General features: G+C 37.0%; 1 protein-coding gene across 1 annotated transcript; it reads left to right on the top strand.

The window, feature by feature from the left end:
• The first annotated feature begins 2224 nt into the window (after positions 1-2224).
• LOC142972560 (integrin alpha-PS4-like) lies at positions 2225-19721 on the top strand. The gene is made up of 25 exons (XM_076113782.1): positions 2225-2268; positions 2800-2950; positions 3879-3982; positions 5391-5461; positions 6285-6309; positions 8204-8329; positions 9068-9157; positions 9588-9671; positions 10033-10121; positions 10835-11065; positions 11431-11539; positions 12275-12460; positions 12819-12919; positions 13006-13093; positions 13272-13414; positions 13656-13861; positions 14467-14668; positions 15173-15336; positions 15557-15635; positions 15845-15928; positions 16539-16689; positions 17198-17279; positions 17698-17809; positions 18125-18196; positions 18582-19721. The coding sequence occupies exons 1-25, from the start codon at positions 2262-2264 to the stop codon at positions 18708-18710; spliced, it is 2886 nt and encodes a 961-aa protein (XP_075969897.1). The 5' UTR covers positions 2225-2261; the 3' UTR covers positions 18711-19721.
• The last annotated feature ends 1522 nt before the right edge of the window (positions 19722-21243 follow it).

Here is a 21243-nt window from a genome sequence, read left to right as displayed (position 1 = left end):
TAGGCCCGCCCCGCTTCGCCCGGTTTCAAAAGTTATTTTATAAAAAACCAACATTTATCACACATAAATCTGCTCTTGAATCCGTCTATATATTAAAAAAAAACTGCATCAAGATCTAAGCATACATACATACATAAGTAGGTACCTACATACAGACATAGGGACAGACGCGTGTAGCGACTTTGTTTTATACTATGTTGTGATTTGTTTGTATACAGGGTGTTTCATGAATATACATACATAAATAATTCATTTTGAGAAGGAGTCTTTGTAAAGTGCAGTTTTATATTTTTTACTTTACATACAAAATACCATGCCTGCTTTACTTGAAGGCTTAGGCAGAGTTGTATGAAATACCCACGTTTCGTCCGCGTGGAAACCTTTCCCGTGTAAATCCCGATCCTTCGGAAACTCCGGAATATAAAGTAGCGTATGTGTTATTCTGGGTCTTCAGCTGCCTACATACCAAATTTCATCGGAATTGGATTAGTAATATTTGCTTGAAAGAGTAACAAACATCTGTACATACTCACAAACTTTCGCATTTATAATATTAGTAGGATGTTTGTAGGATAGGATAATACTAATGAACTATATTTGATATCTACCTGAAAACCCTCAACTTTGAATATAATCCACAAACAAAAGGATGACTTAATTTGCTTTATACATGCTGTTCAATGCGTAATTCATTTTCTATTTTTATTTCCTTGTCGATTTATGATATGACTAGCTCACCGACCGCGGCTTTGACCGCATTTAACCCCTTCGGGAGGGAATTTACAAGAATCCTCTCTTAGTGCTTCTCTACACTTCCTAAGGAATCTTCCTAAGGTATATCTGATTTCAACTTTCTATGCTCAGACGTTTCGACTGTGCGTTGTTCATCAGTGACACAGTAACGGAAGAGTTCTATATTAATGATACATAGCCTAAAAGAGTAATTAAAATAACAGACTTTGTGGATCATACATTTTTTCGCGTGAAAATCGAACCACACACAAGAAGCGATCATGCTACCTGCTTCGCAAAACCTATTATTCTTTTTTTTCATTTTCACGGAATAATTTGAACAAATATTGGAAAAAAGATCTAAGAAAAGCTGGTTTCAAAAATGAAACTGAAGATATGATTTGTTACTAATAAACAAAAAAACGGACGCCACAAGATGGTCGGCGGCGAAGAGGAAGGCCTAAACGGAGATGGCGGGATGACCTAGATGCGTTCCTGGATGGATGGCCAGACGCAACAATCGACCGAGGGGACTGGAAACTCAGGGGAGAGGCCTTTGCTCAGCAGTGGGACATAGAAACAGGCTAAATAAAAAATAAAAAAATAACAAAAAAAAGGTACGAAGCATTTACGACAAGTACGATGTATTTTGAGTTACAACCCTGTTGTGTTCTTAATGCCATATTATTTTTTTGCAAAAATTATTTAAAACAGTTCTTGATTGAAGGTGTTCAAAGTCCCCAACCCGACCAAATAGGCCAACGTGGTGCACTCAAGGCCTAACTATTCATTACGGGAGGAGACCCTTGCCCAGCAGTGAGATTGATGGGTTAAATATATTTATTTATTATAGCTTTTGCCCGCGACTTCGTCCGCATGGTTTGCGATTTAGGACAGAATTTTCATACAAACTTTCATCCCCTTTTTTCCTTTTGGGAGTAGAATTGATCAAAATTCTTTCTTAGCGGATACTTACGTCATAACATTTACCTGCATGCCAAATTTAAGCCCGATTCGTCCAGTGGTTTGAGCTGTGCGTTGATAGATCACAATGTCTGTCAGTCACCTTTGAGTTTTATATATACCTTTTGGGAGTAGAATTGATCAAAATTCTTTCTTAGCGGATACCTATGTCATAACATTTACCTGCATGCTAAATTTCAGCCCGATTGGTCCAGTGGTCTGGGGGGCTATCACGTATCTCATTTGACAACTGTTTGAAAGCTACTACGCTGTACATTGTTTTTTTCCTTCGATCATCGTGACTAACATGCTACTTCAAAGCAGCAATGTACTGAATAGTGATTATCAATTTGACATATACTAGCTGTCAACTGAGATACGTGATAAGCCCGCTGGGTTGTGCGTTGATAGATCACAATGTCTGTCAGTCATCATTGAGTTTTATATATATACATAGATTTAGATTGTTTTTAAAACACGCTATATATATGGCAAAACAAAAAGGAAAACAATACATTATATTCTCGTTATTAACGTGAGTAGGCCTTAGTGGCTGTAGTCTCGTCATGAAACGTAAGTCATACAAATAATTATTTTCTAATAATAATAAAGCTAAAACAAATAAGTTTTTGCACATTCATAAAGAGTGGATTTTAATCTTTACAATAAACACACACACTAGTGACAATTTATAGTCGCGCACAAATTATTACAATATTTCGTGTTTGGAATTGGTATGTAGCCATATTTTCGACTGGCTATATTGACCTAGGTACCGACTGGCCCGACCTTTTTAGCACAATTTTATCCCGTTGATTTAATTCCTGTGAGAATTTTGACTTGAGCGATATCATCCAGACAATGACCCAATAGTGACAATAACTGAAGAACGGCTCAACCGATTAGGGTTGTTTTTGTAAAATTGTATTTAAGATGCGAGAAAAGGTCTTGGAAGAGAAAAAGAACTATCTAGCTAGTGTCAAAAAAACAACTAGCAAAATGTGTAAATTAGTTAAAATAAGCTATCTGATATTTATCCAGAAGTTGTGAGGACCTAAATATTTTCATTCAGATTATCTTCTTATTATCAAATTATTGTTTCAGTAATCATCATATTATGTGCCACCCACGTGGTGTGGGCATTGAAAGTAGACTTCTACCATGAAATATCAGCGGAGCAGTTCCAACCATCAAGAACAGTTCGTAGCAACTCCTTGTTCGGCTTCAGCACCACGTACGACAAATATAATGACAAGTAAGAATGATGATTGATACTTTTAAATTCTAAACTGAACGATTTTGTCAAATGCCTTGAAGGCTTAAACAACTTTGCCACTAGGTTAACCACTAACCGTCATCAGAATATCCTTTCTTCCAACTAAGTTGGACTCGGCTTCCAATGTTATCGGATGCAGCTGAATACCAGTATTTTACACCAAGCGATAGACCTGGGTTTTAACACGATACCTTTCGGTAAGATTGGTTGTCAGACTTTCAAGCTTCTAATTACTGTAAACGACTGTCAAAATATATCGATGCAAATGACAGCGGGGATCCACAGTTATATGAGTCTGCAAGAACACAGAGGAACTCTGCACATATAATATGGTCACCCATCCACTGATTAACCTTGGCAAGTGTAGCTTAACTTGAGAGGTCGATCCGCACGACTGTTGTTACTCAGCCACGAGCCTTTGCATATGAATTTTATTTAGGTATCATATATGTAGGTTTCCAGAAACCGCAGTTAGCCAGCGTGGCTACCTAAAGTTGAACCTGTATCCCTAAATAGTGTCAGTCAATAACATAATGAAAAATAATTCTTACAAAAAAAGCTTTGTTCAAAGAAAAATTTATATTTGCTAGCGCATGGAAACAAACTACAATACATCTTAAATGCATGCAAAGTTAGGCATGTCTAAAGAAATTATAAAAGTCAAATCTAATTGGGGGGAAATGAAGAAATAAAATATATGCTAAATGGATGCCAGAATGCTGGCAATTTATTTAGCACAAACAATTAGCATTGCCATGAAACGTGACAATGCTGCCAGCATTCTGGGAACGTTCCCGGTAGACGGCGATGCGGAGGAGTACTTCGACGCATAGAGCACGCGCTCGCTCACGCTCTTGAGTGATTCTTTTATTAGAAGTCATTGTTAAAAAAAATGTTTTATTTTCAGATTGATAATAGGAGCACCAAGACAGAACAACATAGGAGAGGTGTATGAATGTGAGATGAGCACGCATGCTTGTTCAACTCTCAACAACTCCATTACAAGAACTGGTAAGAACAACAGCCTAATCTTTCTTTCAACTATTTTGGAGTTGGCTTCCAGTCTCACTGATTGCAGCTGACTAACATGAAGAGATTGCCTCTCAAACATCCATAACCCAGTTATCTGGGCTATGGATGTCCGAGTAACCCAGTTATCTGGATTATAACACGATACCCCTCGGTAAGACTGGTTGTCAGACTTTCAAGCATCTGACTACTGATAACGACTGTCAAAAGTTTTTTGGAAAATGACAGCCAGGACCCACCATTTAACGTACCTTCCGAAACACGGAGGAACTGCGTATGTATAATATGGTTACCCATCCACTGACCGACCTAGGCAAGCGTAGCTAAACCTGAGAGATCGATTCGCGCGGCTAAGCCATGAGCTCCTCTAGTGAATAATATACGGTTTATCGAGTATCTGCTCTGAGACTAAAAGTAAATTTATCTATATGAGTATGTATTTAGAATTGTAAATCTATATTTATCAGTGGTCAGGTGACCATAGAAGCACTGCTTAATTTAGAATCAGATGACCGTGTGTGACTTGTCCAAAATATATATCTCTGTATCTTCACTTTATTCTTTAATGCATTGTGTCCCTATGATTGTCGTTGTTTGTCGTATGTCTGCCTCTAGTGTCAACGTTGTTCAAGCTACCCACGAGGCTTTTGGCATATCTTAACGACTGTTATCTTAGTAGACAACAGCCAGCACCGACTTTTTACGTGCCCTCCTAAGCTCGGAGACGCCCAGCTCTAATACCACTATGCGTTCACCCTTCTATGGAATGACCGCGCCAAGGATTGATTAACCCACAGATCGTTTACCGACCGATGAGCGCAACTAGCTTTGGGCGCCTCTATCCATATGGTACATTTAAGAGATCGATCGTGCCGCCATTTAAGTCGAATCAAAAAGTGTTTATGCTATTTTAAAATATCATGCTGTTATCGTCACATTATAAACCGACTTTAAAATTTAATTCGACTGCTTTTTTAACGTAAAATCTGTGCCAGGAAAATATTGATTTATTAATCTATCTTACATTCAATGTGACCTCATCAACACAATTATTCACTGAAAATAACCCCGTATACGTATTTTTCCTTATATCCTCAACTAAATTGACAATGTTATTGTTCTTTGGTATACAATGAACAATGCATTGATAAAATATTTGCGTACTTAAATTCTAGGAAATAGATCCAGGTGTACCTGATATGTAAAGGTGAAATAGGAAGAAGAAGCAGCCGAGTGGTATAAGTACCTCCCACGCAAGAGGTCAAAGGTTCGAAACCAAGGCATCACTCCTATTACTGAATCAACCACTATCTCGAAAAGGGATAAAGCACTTTTATGAAGAGTTTACAATTATGTAACTGTGTCCATATTCATTTTTTTTTCTTTTCAGATTTCATAAAGAGATATGACCAAGACTTTTGGTTCGGAGCCACTGTTAAAGCCGGCTCTTCATATGTTATAGTAAGTGTTCTTCAACCGTTTCCAGTCAAAAAAATTATTGAGAAATGTTTTGTCTGAACTTTATAAATTGACAAACCTGGTAACTTTGCCACAAAAAGTTAACTTTGCCCTAGAAGTACGATATAATGCGGTCTTGTATCGAATAAGTTTTAAACGACATAACCTGTAGCTCGATTTTCTATTACTATCGACTACCGACAACCGGCTAGCTATCGACATTTTGACATTTAGAATGTACTGCCAAAAAAGATTCTACGACGCCCGTCAGAGGCGCTGATCAGTGCCTCAATTCTCTACTACTATCGACTACCGACAACCGAACTGTCATCGAGAAATTTTGTATGAAAATCTGATCAGCGCCTCTGACAGGTGCCGTAGGAAACATTTTGGCAGTACATTCTAAATGTCAAAATTTCGATAGCTAGCCGGTTGTCTGTAGTCGATAGTGGTAGAAAATCGAGGTACTGTAGCGCGATTCTCTACTACTATCGACTAACGACAACCGACCTGTCATCGAGAAATTTTGTATGAAAATCTGATCAGCGCCTCTGACGGGTGTCGTAGGAAACATTTTGGCAGTACATTCTAAATGTCAAAATGTCGATAGCTAGCCGGTTGTCGGTAGTCGATAGTAGTAGAGAATCGAGCTACTGATTTCATACAAAATTTCTCGATGACAGGTCGGTTGTCGGTAGTCGATAGTAATAGAGAATTGAGCTACTGTACACGTATCACGTATCTCAGTTGACAAAGATTATCGTAATGTATGATATATAATAATATAAGATTGTTTAGATTAATAGTAAAATAATTTTAATTTCAGGCCTGCGCTCCTAGTTATATAAGATGTGAGTATATTTTATCGAAACTTATAGGTATAGTACTAGTATAGTAGGAATAGTAATTGCAGTAGATTTTAACGAATTTAATTGTTTAGATTTTAACCAAGTCGTAACCCTTCCCTGTTTATGGGAAGAGACCCTTGACCAGCAGTGGAACAAATGCGTTAAATTTATTAGATCTTAATTTAAATTGTTTTGAATTAAATAAATATGAGTGAATCATCAATCAAGATTTATTAATATATATTATATTTAATGGGGTTTTATACATAGTGTCCCAAAACTCAACGATAATCCGAGACAGGATGAAAGGCCAAGTCATACCGGCTATCGGCGAAATATAAAAAAAAGTTCCATATCACTTAGTTCAGCAATAATAGACACTTTTCAAAAAAGTTGAAATTCCACACCCTTGGTCGCATTTTCAAATCCTGTGATCACCAATGTCACAATTTCGCTGTGCATTTTTTAATTTCGTGATCTTAATTAAATATGCTATTAATCGTAAAACAAATTAATGCACAAAACATTGTTAATTTAATAAAAAAAGTTAAGTTTTAGTGAGTCATCTTTCTCAAAAATATCGTTAGTCAACTTTGACGCTTCATACTGAAAAAGAAATGTACTACACTACCCTTGGCAAGTTATTTCAAAAGTTGGCGCATTCAATCAAGATTTCAAAATGGTATAACACTTGCCACTTTTCTTGCCATTAAAAATGTTATTTTTATTTGAACGAAGAGTATCCTCGCAGATGGATCGGACGCAGTGGTACAATTTTATGGCATCCTCGTTCCGCCGATCTAAATCTAGTAGATATTTTTTACTGGGAATGCATAAAAGAAAAAGTTTATTCAAAATCAATACAAAATCTATCAGTACTTCGCCAGAAAATTGACACAGCGTCAGAAGAAATAAATGCAAGGAATTTTGCTTGACTGGTGAAAAAATCTTTTGTACGCCGTTGCAGAGCCTGTATTCGTGCCAGAAAGCAATTATTTTTAGTAAAGAGGTAATTGAGTCAGTCCATAACAAATATTTAATGTAATAAACATAATAGGTTATAATAATAAAAAAAAAACAATGAACGAACCATCGATCTTATTTAATTATTCTCCTTAAACTAAAGTTATTCCGAATTGTTTTCCTCTAGCATGAATTCAGGCTCTGCAACGCCTTACAAAAGACCTTTGCACCAGTCAATCAAAATTCCTTGCATTTATTTCCTCTGACGCTGTGTCAATTTTCTGGCTAAGTTCTGACAGATTTTGTATTGATTTGGAATAAACTTTTTCTTTTATGGATTCCCAGTAAAAAATATCTACTGTATTTAGATCGCGAGAACGAGGAGGCCATAAAATTGTACCACTGCGTCCGATCCATTTGCGAGGATACTCTTCGTTCAAATAAAAATAACATTTTTAATGGCAAGAAAAGTGGCAAGTGTTATACCATTTTGAAATCTTGATTGAATGCGCCAACTTTTGAAATAACTTGCCAAGGGTAGTGTAGTACATTTTTTTTTCAGTATGAAGCGTTAAAGTTGACTAAAGATATTTTTGAGAAAGATGACTCACTAAAACTTAACTTTTTTTATTAAATTAACAATGTTTTGTGCATTAATTTGTTTTACGATTAATAGCATATTTAATTAAGATCACGAAATTAAAAAAAGCACAGCGAAATTGTGACATTGGTGATCACAGGACTTGAAAATGCGACCAAGGGTGTGGAATTTCAACTTTTTTGAAAAGTGTCTATTATTGCTGAACTAAGGGATATGGATTTTTTTTTTATTTTTCCTATAGCCGGTATGACTTGGCCTTTCATCCTGTCTCGGATTATCGTTGAGTTTTGGGACACCCTGTATATCATTCAACAATTTCATATTTTTCGATAGATGTCGACGGGGGACCCAGAACAACTGGATTTTGCACGAAACGTTATCAACATAATACTAAATTCTATGACAAAAGAATTGTACTGGAGGAGCTCAAGTCAAAATATCCGAAACACACACACTTAGGTACGTATACATCTAGTTCAAATAATGTGAAATCAGCAGGAAAAAATATATTATTTTGAATTTTGATTTGAAAATTTTATTTGAATTATTTTTATGAGATAGCTAATTTTCAATATCCAGCTATACTTTCCTGTATATCACGTGACACTCAATGTATTATAGTTATCTGGTTAGTCACATTTTAGAATAGGGCTAACACTTTCAAACATGGGCAAGCCTACAGTCACACCAGATCCACTATCAAAAAAAGGCTTTGGGAAATTCCGCCTTCGTTACGAATACCTCTTATCTTGACTGCCTCCGTGGTGCAGTCAATTAGGTCGCCACGCCGTGGTTACGTCGGGAGGTCACGGGTTCGATTCCCAAACGGAATAATTATTAGCGTGATCGACAAATAATTGTTTCCGGTCTGCGGGCTTATTACGGTATCTCATTTGACAACTAGTGTACGTCAAATTGATGGTCACTATTCAGTACATTGCTGCTTTGACGTACCGCGTTAATCACTTTATTCTAAGGGAGAAAGCAATGTACAGCATAGTGGCTTTCAAATAGCTGTCAACTGAGATACGTGATAGGCCACCTGGTTGCACGTTGTGTCCGTTGTGTGTATGTTTGTAAAAGCAATTTCTAGTGGGGCAGTTGTTAAAAAGAAGAGAAAAAAATTAAATAAGGTAGTCAAAAAGTAAAATGACGTATCATTAATTGTAATATTTATATAATTATGATTATTTTCAGAGCGAAAAATGAACACATTAGGTTGGAGCATGGATGTTGCTCCGGATGATTCCGTTATATTCGGCGGTCCATATATGTTTGATATTAAAGGTTTGATATTTATTAATTATTAAAAAAGCAACAGTATGAACACAAACATTAAAATAAATCATATAATATGAAATAAATGGGCATATGCTGTACCTATTAGAAACATGCACAGCATTCGCTATATAACTTCCTCACTTAACTTGAACAATACGCTTTCACAAGTAAATTGCTGAATCTATTTGAAAAAGGAATATATTTAGAAATAACATAGAACGATTTTTTTTTTTTTACTTTTAAATAGCCTATTTATTGAGGAAGGCTATAGGCTATATAACATTATGCTACGACCATTAAGAGCGGAGTACCAATGAAAATAGTAACAAAAACGGGAAAATTATGACCCATTCTCTCTGATGTGACGCAAGCGAATTGCGCAGGTCAGCTAAAACTTGATAAATTCTAAAACATTTTTTTTACTTTCTCGAAACAGGACTTGCTACAATGCTAACAGGCAGAACTCCCTCTCAGGTTGTGAGTATAAGTGACGAGAAAAGACTGGCATCATATAACTTTGGTGAGTTTTACACAGACTTTATAGAAGAAACAACTTTGCCCTAGTTTGCCAACTTTGTCATAGAGTGACTTTATCACAGAAAATATAATAATATGTCTTCCTGGCCAATATTCGGCTACGGCGGCCAGTTGCATTAAAACCAGCCAAATGTGCAGGACTTTGTTTGTAGTGTTCAAGCGCTGGGGCGGCTAAACCAACACGACCGGTAGGACAGACGGCTTTACAGGCTCAAAAATAAATTAATATTGTAAAAAACACAGAAAAAAAATAAGTTGTGTGTTTTAAACTAACTATTAATAAAGTTTAATAAAAAAATTCAATGAAATGAATTATTCTTAAAGTGAACACAATTTCTTTACAGGGTACGGTGTTGTAACCGGATATTTTTTGGATGAGAACGTACTGACATACGCTGTTGGCTCACCTTATGGTGAACAGGGAGAGGGCGGAGTGAGTATAGCATTTGTTTTTGAAGTCCTTAGGTTCCCAACGGAGGCGATACTGTCCCCTAGTGAAAAAGGTTCTTAGAAGCGGCTAGTGGGACCAAAGACAAGCAATAAATAACAAAAATCAGTATAGTTATTTTTTCTTCGTAAAGGGGGCGGTGGTCTATAGAAGATTGGACCGTGAACATATGTCATAGTAAAACAGCTTAGTAGAGATTTGAAGTTAAAAAAATAAGGAATATTTATTTCTACCCATTACTGTCCCACTGCTGGGAAAGAGTGTCCTCCCGGAATGATGTAGGGCTTGAGTCTAACACATCGTGCGTCGAGGACTTAGCCTTCAAGTAATGCGTCGAACAACTTTTAGGCATGCAAGGTTTCATCGCGATGTTATCATTTGAACAGAACAAGTTTAGTGTTAAATAAATATTAGGTCTGGGAAAAAGTCATTTCGCGTTATAGTATGTATGAACTTGTAATAAAATCTTTTCTATACACAAAAAGCTCGATATTTGGGTACGTCACGAGCTCACTGAAAGCGACTTAATGAACCGTGTACTCACTTGTGATTCTTGAAGCCAAAGAGATTTCATTACAAGTTCATACATACTATAATGCGAAAAGACTTTTTCCCCGATCTAATAAGTATTACACGCAGTCCTAACAGAGCAGAGCCTGTACTGTAAATATTTAACGTTAAGTAATTGTTGTTTCCAGGTATATTTTTACTTTTTCAACAACCACGACTTTGAATACCCAACAACGTTGAGGAAGCAAGTGGACCAGGAGGTAGTAGGTTCGATGTTTGGCGCAGTGTTATGTGCAGTGAAATTGTCTAGCACCGCTACTGGGCGTCCTACTGACTTGTTAGTGGGAGCACCGACCTACGCCCTCAACTCCGGCTATAACAACGGAGCAGTCTATGTTTACGCGTATAGTAAGATTGATGTGAGTAATAAGACTATTTAAGCGTATTGATTGCCTCGATGGCGCTTTGTCTAAAGTCGCCACGCCACCTCCATTGCGTCGAGAGGTCGTAGTTTCCCTAACGGAACAATTACTTGCACGATCCACAAATATTTGTTTTGTAAAGTCTCATCTAAAACGAAGTCAAATAAATAAAAACCCATTACTGCTCCACCGCTGGGCAAGTGTCTCCTCTCAAACGAGAGAGGGGTTAGGTATTGAGTCCACCACGTTGGCAAAGTGCGGGGTAAGGACTTTGCATGCAAATTTCAGATATGCAAGGCTTCATGACAATATTTTCCTTCATCGTTACAGCAAGTGATTTATTAATATAAATATGTTTTCAGGAACGAAGTATGCCAAAGTACAAACGAACTATTACCAATGACAAGGATGGTTCATTCTTTGGGAGTGCTATCGTATCTGTTGGCGATTTAAATAGCGATGGAATAGATGGTAAGCATTAATTCCGTAGATACAGTGATAGGTACTTAATTTATGAACTACTAGCTTCTTGCCCGCGACATCGTCTACGTGAAACGATTTCCCGGGATAAAAAAATATCCTAAGTGTCAGGTTATAAGCTATCGATTAACGAAAAAGCGTGTAATCACCTAAAATGAAAATAATCTAAATCAAACAATTCAATTAGTTTCATTTTAAATCAGCGTTTAATAATGTGCTAGTTTGATTTTTGTTTGGTTGATATGGAACTGTAATCAACATGTATAAAACTCTTCCGTTACTGAGTAACTGACTGATAGACAACGCACAGCTAAAGCTACTGAGCGTAGATAGTTGAAATCTATCTATACTAATATAATAAAGCTGAATAGTTTGTTTGTTTGTTTGTTTGATTGAACGCGCTAATCTCAGGAACTACTGGTCCGATTTGAAAAATTATTTCAGTGTTAGATAGCCCATTTATCGGGGAAGGCTATAGGCTATATAACATCACGCTAAGGTCATTAGGAGCGGAGTAGCAACGAAAAATGTTACAAAAACGGGGAAAATTTTGACCCATTCTCTTAGGTGACGCAAGCGAAGTTGCGCGGGTCAGCTAGTTTGGTATAAAGATCCCTTAAGTAGTGTACAGGAGCGCTATAAAGGATTTTTGAACCTACCAGCAGTGGATCTACCTCAGAAGACGGTGGAAAGCTAATCAAATAATTATTATTTTTGCGTCCGCAGAAGTGGCAATAGGAGCTCCTTACGAAGACAATGGCTTGGGAGCCGTGTACCTCTACAGCGGCGCCTCGTTACTTGACACAGAACGGCCTTTGAGGAGGCTGCAAAGGATTGTACCGAAAGGAGATTTCCGTTCTTTCGGCTACAGCTTGTCAGCCCTTCCAGATTATGATAAAAATGGATGTAATGGTGAGTTCTTTATACCAGATTTTTTTTTTCCACTCCAGATAAAACTTAATCTATTTTTTACTTTAATTTAATTCCTTCTGTTCTTTTAAATCGAACCTGAGTTATGTCGCCTATCGTATTAACGGAGTATTAAACTACTTAAGAAATATATTTCCATTAAATTTCTGGATACAGACTTATGATTTCCAAGTAAAACTGGCAGGGAAGGTACTAGCTAGCTGCTCAAGGCCGCATCAGTCTAAGATTTTCATCCATCTAGCCACTTTAATTTTCATGTTCATGGATCATAAGATCAACAGAAAAAACTTACTTCGTCATCATTGCAGCAGTAGAAATTAATCTGTGGTTTTTCTTTCAGAACTAGCAGTCGGTGCTCCGTTTAAAGACAGGGTCATAGTATACAGATGTATGGCTGCAATCACTATTACGAAATTGTATGCAGAATTTCCAGTTCTACGGGTACATTTTATATCTCAGTTTTATTTGAATTTTATGAACCTTTTTTAAGATGTATAAGGAAACATACAGTCCATTTTTTGTTCCAGAATCGCACTCAGACACATCAAACAGATTTCCAGTTCAATGTTTGTATTAACGTGCAGTATCCAGAGAAACCTACTGATATAGTTGCCAGTAAGTAGATTTAATTCATTGAGCCCATATCCAAGTCCCTTCTGGGCAAGGGGACCATCTTTTGGAATGACGAAAGCATTAGGCATTTTAATTGTGCATGTCAACTTTATATACCTTTTTACGAACATTAACAAAGGTAAATATGAACGACTATTGACTATTATGTGTGTTGTTACAGAAATAGAAACGGAGGTAGAAATGAGTCATTCAGACGCCAAACTGACTAAACCGACCAAAGGTGACAATATAGTCACGTTCCAAACGCCTCTGCAAACCAAACAGCCGAAGTACTGCCATCCAGTTGATTTTACATTACCCCAGGTAAATAAAAACAATATTCAGTTCATTTTTATTTTTTTTAACCACTTACTGGCCCACTGCAGGGCAAGGGTCCTCCTCCCAAACGAGGGGGAGGGGTTCAGCCTAGTGTCCACCACGCTGGCCAATTGCGGGTTGGGGACTTTGTATGCCATCAATAAATGTAATGCAGGGCCGCTCAGAGTACAAAAGCAATTAGTGTTGATTTACCTGCAGTGCCAAATTTAAGAATCTCTTTTTCTAGAATGGCAACTACGACCTGGAAATCGGCTACAGGATAACAACGAGGTTACTTGAGAATCCTATAGAAAGGTCGAAGTTTGAAGGCAATCGGGTTATTCTTAATGATAGAAGTGTGTATACACACACTGACGAAGTGTGGGCGGCTGACTGTTCTGGGAATAGAGAGTGTATATCAAATCTGACCATGAAGATCAGCTCTAATATGGGGTAAGTACCACATAAAATGAAATACTCTTCTTTCAAAAATTTTTTTTTTCAGCATCTATGGTTTCAGCGCCAAATTTATCGCTGCAGTGACGTATATTAATTCGGTTATTGCAAAGGAATATCCAGATATATTAAGATTGAACATGGAATTGGTAATAAGATCCAAACTATGTATGTTGGGTTGGTGTTTAACATTTGCCGCACATTTTTTTTTAAGATGGGCAAAAGTTCCAGCCCCCAAAAAAAACTTCCAGTATCCAGTTGTCGCAACAACGTTTAAATGGCCTACCTTCGACGTTGGTGACCTTCAGGCGTACAATAGCCGCCTTTACACACACACTCTATCGCACGTTCCTAGGAGCGTACAGGATTACGCGCGGGAAAGCAGCGCGGTCTTCGCTCGCGATTTTCTTGACAGATGAACGCGGCGCGTGGCCTTCTTTTCCCCTTACACGCTCTTTCACGATGGAGTGTGTGTGTCAAGGGGGCTATCGAGCCACAACTCTTCCTCACCTATTGCAATTAATTGCAAATGAAAAATCGCGGTACTGATTTCCATTTCCGTTTAAAGCAAGCTAACCAGATACAATATTTCGAATTCACAGACATAAGTTTATAGCCGGTTCAAAGGATATGGGATCGTTTGACATAGACGTGTTCAATACGGGAGACGTGGCGTATGACCCATGTCTGCAAGTGAAAGTGATAGGAGCTACGATATACAGCGCGCCGATGGGCTGCTCGCACAAACCCGGGGGCGTTTACGAGTGCAACTCTCGGAAACCTTTGAGGACAGATGATGTTTGGGTAATATTTTATGCTATAGTAACTTTTCAGAATACAAACACAGAATTATATTGTTTACTAGCGGACCCGACAGACGTTGTCCTGTCTACACGTCTTTAATTTGAAAATTTTAAACTTTTTTTAACAATCTAAAACATTCTCAGATCCCCTTGAACACACACAAAAAATTTCATCAAAATCGGTCCAGTCGTTTAAGAGAAGTTCAGTGAAGCAGTACATACACACTGACAGAAGAATTATATAAAGGCATATTAGAAGATCAGACGGCCTCCGTAGCGCAGTGGTTAACTACACAACACTACCAGTGCGGTGGGAGATCGTGAGTTTGATCCCCACGAACAAATATTTGAGCGATCCACAAATCGTTGTTTTGGGTCTGGTTGTACTTTGTGTCTGTTGTTTGTATATTTGTAAAAGTGACACAAGAGCAATTCTTAGTGCGGGAGTTGCCTTTAAAAAAACTTTTATCTGTGTGGAACAATTAATTGATATTTTGTATTACAGAAAACTACCACTGTTCAAGTAGATCTCCGAGCTTTAACAAATAAGGACAAGAAGATAACATTTGACGTCACGTTGTTTGATCGGTGTAAGAACAAGAACAACAGTCATCACGGTCAACATGAGGTCCAATTGATCAGTGACCCTAGTGGAATTGAGATTAAAGGGTAGGTATCATATGCATTCATTCAAGAGATAAGTTCAATTTTTTAGCAGAGAGATCAAAGAATGCTCATTACCACGATCTGAGTGGTTCACACGCGACACGTTCCGCTTATCGTCTTTGTCACACATCTAACTTCTGGCAATAGCATCAAAAATATACTCCAGGAGATCTTCCTAGGGCTCCTTGTATCATTGAAGTAATAACTTATTATTTATTTTCAGAACTAACAATGTGGGCGATGTTATTGATGTGACTGTCACCAATTTATTAGAAGGAACTCAGTTCGCTCAAGTTTTTGAGGTATATATAAACTTTTACTTGTATATTTTAAGTATTTTGTTGAACAATTTTTCCTCCTGGGCGAAGCAGGAGCGGTTCGCTAGTATGTACTGAAGCACTACATACTGAGTGTACGGGTGCGGGACAGTTGCGAGACGGACGCAAAACAGGCGATGTACGTGTGTAAACTATTTTTATCTCTGTTTAATTCCTCTGCTTCTACTTTTTAGATCACGAATAAAGGACCAACGAGCTTTAAGGATTTGACCACGCAAGTCAAAGTTGAAAAAAGGCCATTTATCTTTGTTAAACACGTGAGTATACTAAGGCTGGTTTTCACAATTTGATTTTGAATCATAAAATTGTCAATATTAAAATACAAATTTATCCATTAAAGAAGTTAGAATACTTACCCCCGGTTTCCAAGATACATTTAGCGGGCAGTTTATCTATTCAATAGCGTTTCTTTGTATGCGTTTTAACGGTATTGAATTATCATTTAACGTATTTTCCTTAGCTTTCCATCACCTTACTCGAGACTCTACGCAAATCTAAAATTTCGAAGCAGCTCGCGCTAAATAACTGTGTTCGTCACAATATAGCAACAAGTCGCTTCGATAAAAGCAAAATATTACTAATTGAAGCTTACTTGTACAGCAATTTCGGTAGCCCAATTCTGTATAATCTGTACTGTCGAGTATCGAGAGTTTGACATTTAGAAAATACTGCCAAAATTGTTCCTACGATGCTCGTCAGAGGCGCTAGTCAGATTTTCATACAAAATTGCTCGATGACAAGCCGGTTGTCGGTAGTCGATAGTAGTAGAAAATCAGGCTACGGCTGCGTTCATATAATATCTAATCCAGACATTCAGCTCAGTTTTTATTTCAATCAAGATAAAATAAATCAGTGTTTGTTTTCCAGATTAACATAGAAACACCAACCAAACGATCAAAATGTGAAACCACTGAGGACAATGTAGTAGAGATGAAATTCAAGTGCGATATAGACGACTTGCCTAAACAAGGCACAGCAAAGGTTTCGATACCTGTGTACATTTTACCTAAAACTTTAAGTAAGTACCTTACTAGCCTTTTTTTTGGGCCAACGCAAGCCAGCCGAGGCGCGACAAAGATACTGAGAATAAATCATTTAAAAATATACCTTAATTCCTATCACGTTTGGTTTTAAACATGGCAACTAAACTACGCACCGTGTTATCATCTATACTAATATTATAAAGCTGAAGAGTTTGTTTATTTGAACGCGCTAATCTCAGAAACTACTGGTGCGAATTGGAAAATTCTTTTACTGTTTGATACCCTGATGAGGAAAGCTATGGCTATGTATCATCTACTACAACCAATAGAAGCAGAGTACCCGCAAAAAATGTTACAAAAACGGGGAAAGTTATGACTTATTCTTTCTCATGTGACGCAAGCGAAGTTGCGCGGATTAGCTAGTAATCGATATTTGGGATTTCGGAGAGCCTGTAGTATGTCTCTCTATTCCTTGATTCCGTGTCGTTCAAACACTGAGATTGTGCACTTCTTCAATCTGTTCACTTTTTTTTTTATTTACAGCAACTGACAGTCTTAAACAGAAAAATGCGACTGTTGATTCCAGCATATCTCTTAAATACGAATCCTACATAGTACACCAAAAGTAAGTTATTTTTTTCTTGTATGTAAGTTATTTTTTTCTTGTATGTATTTTATTTATTAGTTTTTCTAGCTATATACTGCCTCTGTAGCGCGGTCGGTAGTGTATCCGACTGCTAACCACGAGATACCGGGTTCAACTCCCACGCCGAATAAGCTTACTTGTGCAGAGATATTGGTTCTTTTCTAATTTATTTTCGATTATTCTCAATAGCAGTTCGGAGTTTGGTAACGTGTCTCGCGGTATATGGCAATAGCCTCGCCCCCCATTAAATGACACTAAAATTGTTAGTGGAAAAACGTAACCAACCGAAGTATATAAACTACGCCCGGCAATTCTTACACCACTGCCTACACCTTCGGATATACCAGGCGTGATATTATGTGTGTTCAATGAATAATTTAAAATGTTTCTGTTTCAGTGTAACAACAATTATGCAATTAAAAGAAGCCTACATTCCATTGTGGATAATAATAGTAGCTGGCTTAGTAGGGCTGTTCATTTTGTTCCTACTAGCTTTTGCTCTATATGAGGTGAGTGTCAATACAAATTTAATATACCAATTATGTAACTATGCTATGTGAAATCCTCTGTGGCGCGGTCGGTAGTGTGTGCTACTGCTGCACAAGAGATCTCGGGTTCGATGCCTGGGTCGGGCAAAAAGTATTTTCTGAGATTTTCTGTCAAGAATTTCTTCAACTAATTTCGAGACCAAAATCGCTTGCGAAAGTCGCGCAACCTTTCAACAGTACTATTGTGCACGTCGCTGACGGCCGCTTTTTTAGCTTTTATATTAATATACTTAAAATAATAATTTTAAATATAATAATATTTTTTAAATCTCACAGTGCGGTTTCTTACGACGAAAGAACAAGCAAGAACTAAAGGAATTAAAGAAAACAGTGAAACGGCAAACTATGGTGAGTATTCCAATTATCACAATAAGGAGCGCAAAATGGAAAACGTGATTGGTATTTCAAATATCACGTGACGCGCCATAAATTGGATTGCATTTTTCGATTGGGGCAAGGGTATCCTCCCAAATGAAGGGAAGGGCTTAGGCCTTGAGTCCACCACGCTGGCCAAGTACGGGTTGGGGACTTTGCCCTCAATAAATGTACTAAACTAATTTTAGGCATGCAAGGTTTCCTCACGATGTTTTCCTTCACCGTTACAGCCAGTGACAATCATTTCTAATACACACATAACTTTGAAAAGTCATTGGTGTGTTGCCTCTTCGAAACTGCCACCATTTGCGTGGGAGGTGCCAACTTGGAGTATAATTATGCTTATTTGTTTCAACAGAGACGGACAACGATGTCGACGACGCCAGTGCACCACAATGATCGCGCATCCATTCTCGAAGTGACTGAAGGAGTTGACGAAGTCGCTGTCGATTGTCCACCGACATTTGCCGCATCTACGTCTTTATAAAATAACTGCATTTCTTTAATTAATGTTACAAATAAATAGACTTAGAATACTGTAAAATGAGGTTACTTTAGAACAATTTGGAATTCATTTTATTATAGAATTAGGTAAAAGGTTAGCTCGCATGGAAAGATAGTGACGAGTTCAGTTTTCCGGTTCTTGGTACTAAATATCGTTATGAATAAATTGTAGCATTTCATATACTGTAATTGACTTTAATTATGCCCATGTCTTTCGTATTCAAAAGTAACCCCGTTTTAAAGGTACGATGCAAATATCTCTATCAGTAGCGTGATTCTCTACCACTATCGACTGCTAACAACCGGCTATCGAAAAAATTAGATCAGCGCCTCTAGCGGACACTTTAGTGACTATTTTCTCAATACATTTTAAAGTGTATATCGATACTTCATAGTACCGACTGCAAAAAATCGTGCTACTGCAAGCAGTGTATCACTTAAATTCTTATAATTAAGATATTTTTTTAAATCGAGAAAATAAACAAAACTACAAAATATGCTATGTTTAAAATAAGACCTAGGATTAAAAATTGTAGTTTTTGTGTAAACGATAGTCTAATAATATAACTAGAGTCATAATGTTTCCTATTTAGTCGGTATGAAGATTTTTATAAAAATCAATTAATTAATATTTTTATTATGTTTTAGTTATATTTACGCTTTATTAAATATAAGATTAAGGTCCGGTTTCAATATTTCTAGAAAAGTAACAGACAGATCAGGTGGAAAATTACTTTATTTAGTAGATAGGTAACGTATCACAAACCCCCGGTTTCTAAGTATATGAATAGATAAACTACCGCTAAATGTACCTTAGAAAGCGGGGGTTATTCATAAACTATAAAACCGGCCTTAAGTTTTATGCTTATTGTTATAATTTTATGGAAAAATATAATTTCAATATTTAATTTTGTGCGACACTTAAAATAAGTAATACTTTGTGTTCGTTACTCTTGTTCATTGTTCTTGTAATTAAATAAGGTAGCAAACTATATACTATGAAGTTTTATTTGTAACCCGATTGTGTTTGTTTTAATAACAATTTTTTCCTGTTTTGTGGTCGCCCAGATTTCTTTTAAATATATTTTTTACAGTTTGATATTAATATTTAAAAAAGGTAATGTTCAATGAGCGTGGTTAAGTAACAACAGTATTTTTGGGACAACTTACACACGGCCATTTGATTCCAAACTAAGCAGCTACTATAGTAACCATAGTAGCGCGATTCTCTACAGTCGGTACTGTCGAGTATCGAAAGTTCGACATTTAAAACGTACTGCCAAAGTAGTTCCTACGACGCCCGTTAGAGGCGCTGATCAAATTTTCATACAAAGGAGAATGGGCAAAATAGTATGGAGCCTGGGCGATCCGCGGCCAAACTTGTTTTTTTGTTTTTTTAATGTAGTTTAGTCCTATAATTACCGTGTAGAAGTTTTATTGCCGCGACGCACTTACATGACGAACAAAATACATTTTTGTTTTTGAGCACTTTTAATAGTATAAAAACATATTTTTGGCTTATATTTGGAGATTAAATAAAAAGTACTATTTATATTATTGCATACAAATGTAGACATTATTAATATTCGAACAATCATAACATGTAAATATATAAATATCGTAACAAGTAAACATCTTGCTCTTCTATAATATATTCACTGAGACGACTTATCTGTCTTGAATGCTCAGCTTAAAAACGAGGCGTTCATAGCCAGTTGCGCTCACTGGTCGGTAAACGATCATTCTGTTGGTTAAGCAACCGTTGGCGCGGTCATTCTATAGATGGGTGACCGCATTGTGGTATTTGAACTGAGCTTCTTCGTGCTTCCGAGGGCACGTAAAAAGTCGGTCCCGGTTGTTGTCAACTAAGATAACATTCGGGCGGCTTGAACAACTTTGAAACTAGGTGAACCATATGATAGATAGATACGAGTTACGATTATTGTTCATTTTGATGGCATTGCAATCGTTATAAGAAGATGTAACGTTATTACACAACATTAAATGCATTACAGACACGAAATAATTGTATTTGTTTTATGAAATTCCATTATATTTACATGTCAATATATTGTTTCCTGAAAGGATTGCAGCGAAACGTTCTTAGTAAAAGTTGTTCCTAGTTATCATTACTTTAATTTGACACTACTTTCATTAATGGCCGCCGACCGCCCAGGAGTGCCCATTCTCCTTTCTCAATAACTAGCCGGTTGTCGGTAATCGATAGTAGTAGAGAATCGAGCTACAGATAACTGATAAGTATACTTACATACTTCTAAATACATACTTATATCTTTATATATATAATTCTTCTGTAAGTGTGTATGTCACTGAACTTTTCTTAAACGACTGAACCGATTTTGACGAATTTTTTTGTGTGTGTTCAAGGGGATCTGAGAATGGTTTAGATTCACAATTTTGTCCGCTGGACAATGTTTTTTAAATTATTTTTTACAAATTAAAGACGTGTAGACAGGACAATTTCTGTCGGGTCCGCTAGTACGTATATAGATTAC

Source organism: Anticarsia gemmatalis, chromosome 4 (assembly GCF_050436995.1).
Source record: "Anticarsia gemmatalis isolate Benzon Research Colony breed Stoneville strain chromosome 4, ilAntGemm2 primary, whole genome shotgun sequence".
In the NCBI taxonomy this organism is placed as follows: Eukaryota; Metazoa; Arthropoda; class Insecta; order Lepidoptera; family Erebidae; genus Anticarsia; species Anticarsia gemmatalis.
The sequence above is the reverse complement of the archived record's forward strand: the minus strand, read 5'-3'. Positions and strand labels throughout refer to the sequence as shown.

Excerpts from the sequence above, each read along its gene's own strand:
- LOC142972560 (XM_076113782.1), top strand. Across the intron at positions 12,461-12,818 it reads TGATAAAAATGGATGTAATG|AACTAGCAGTCGGTGCTCCG; the intron begins GTGAGTTCTTTA and ends TTTTTCTTTCAG. Across the intron at positions 16,690-17,197 it reads CATTTTACCTAAAACTTTAA|CAACTGACAGTCTTAAACAG; the intron begins GTAAGTACCTTA and ends TTTTATTTACAG.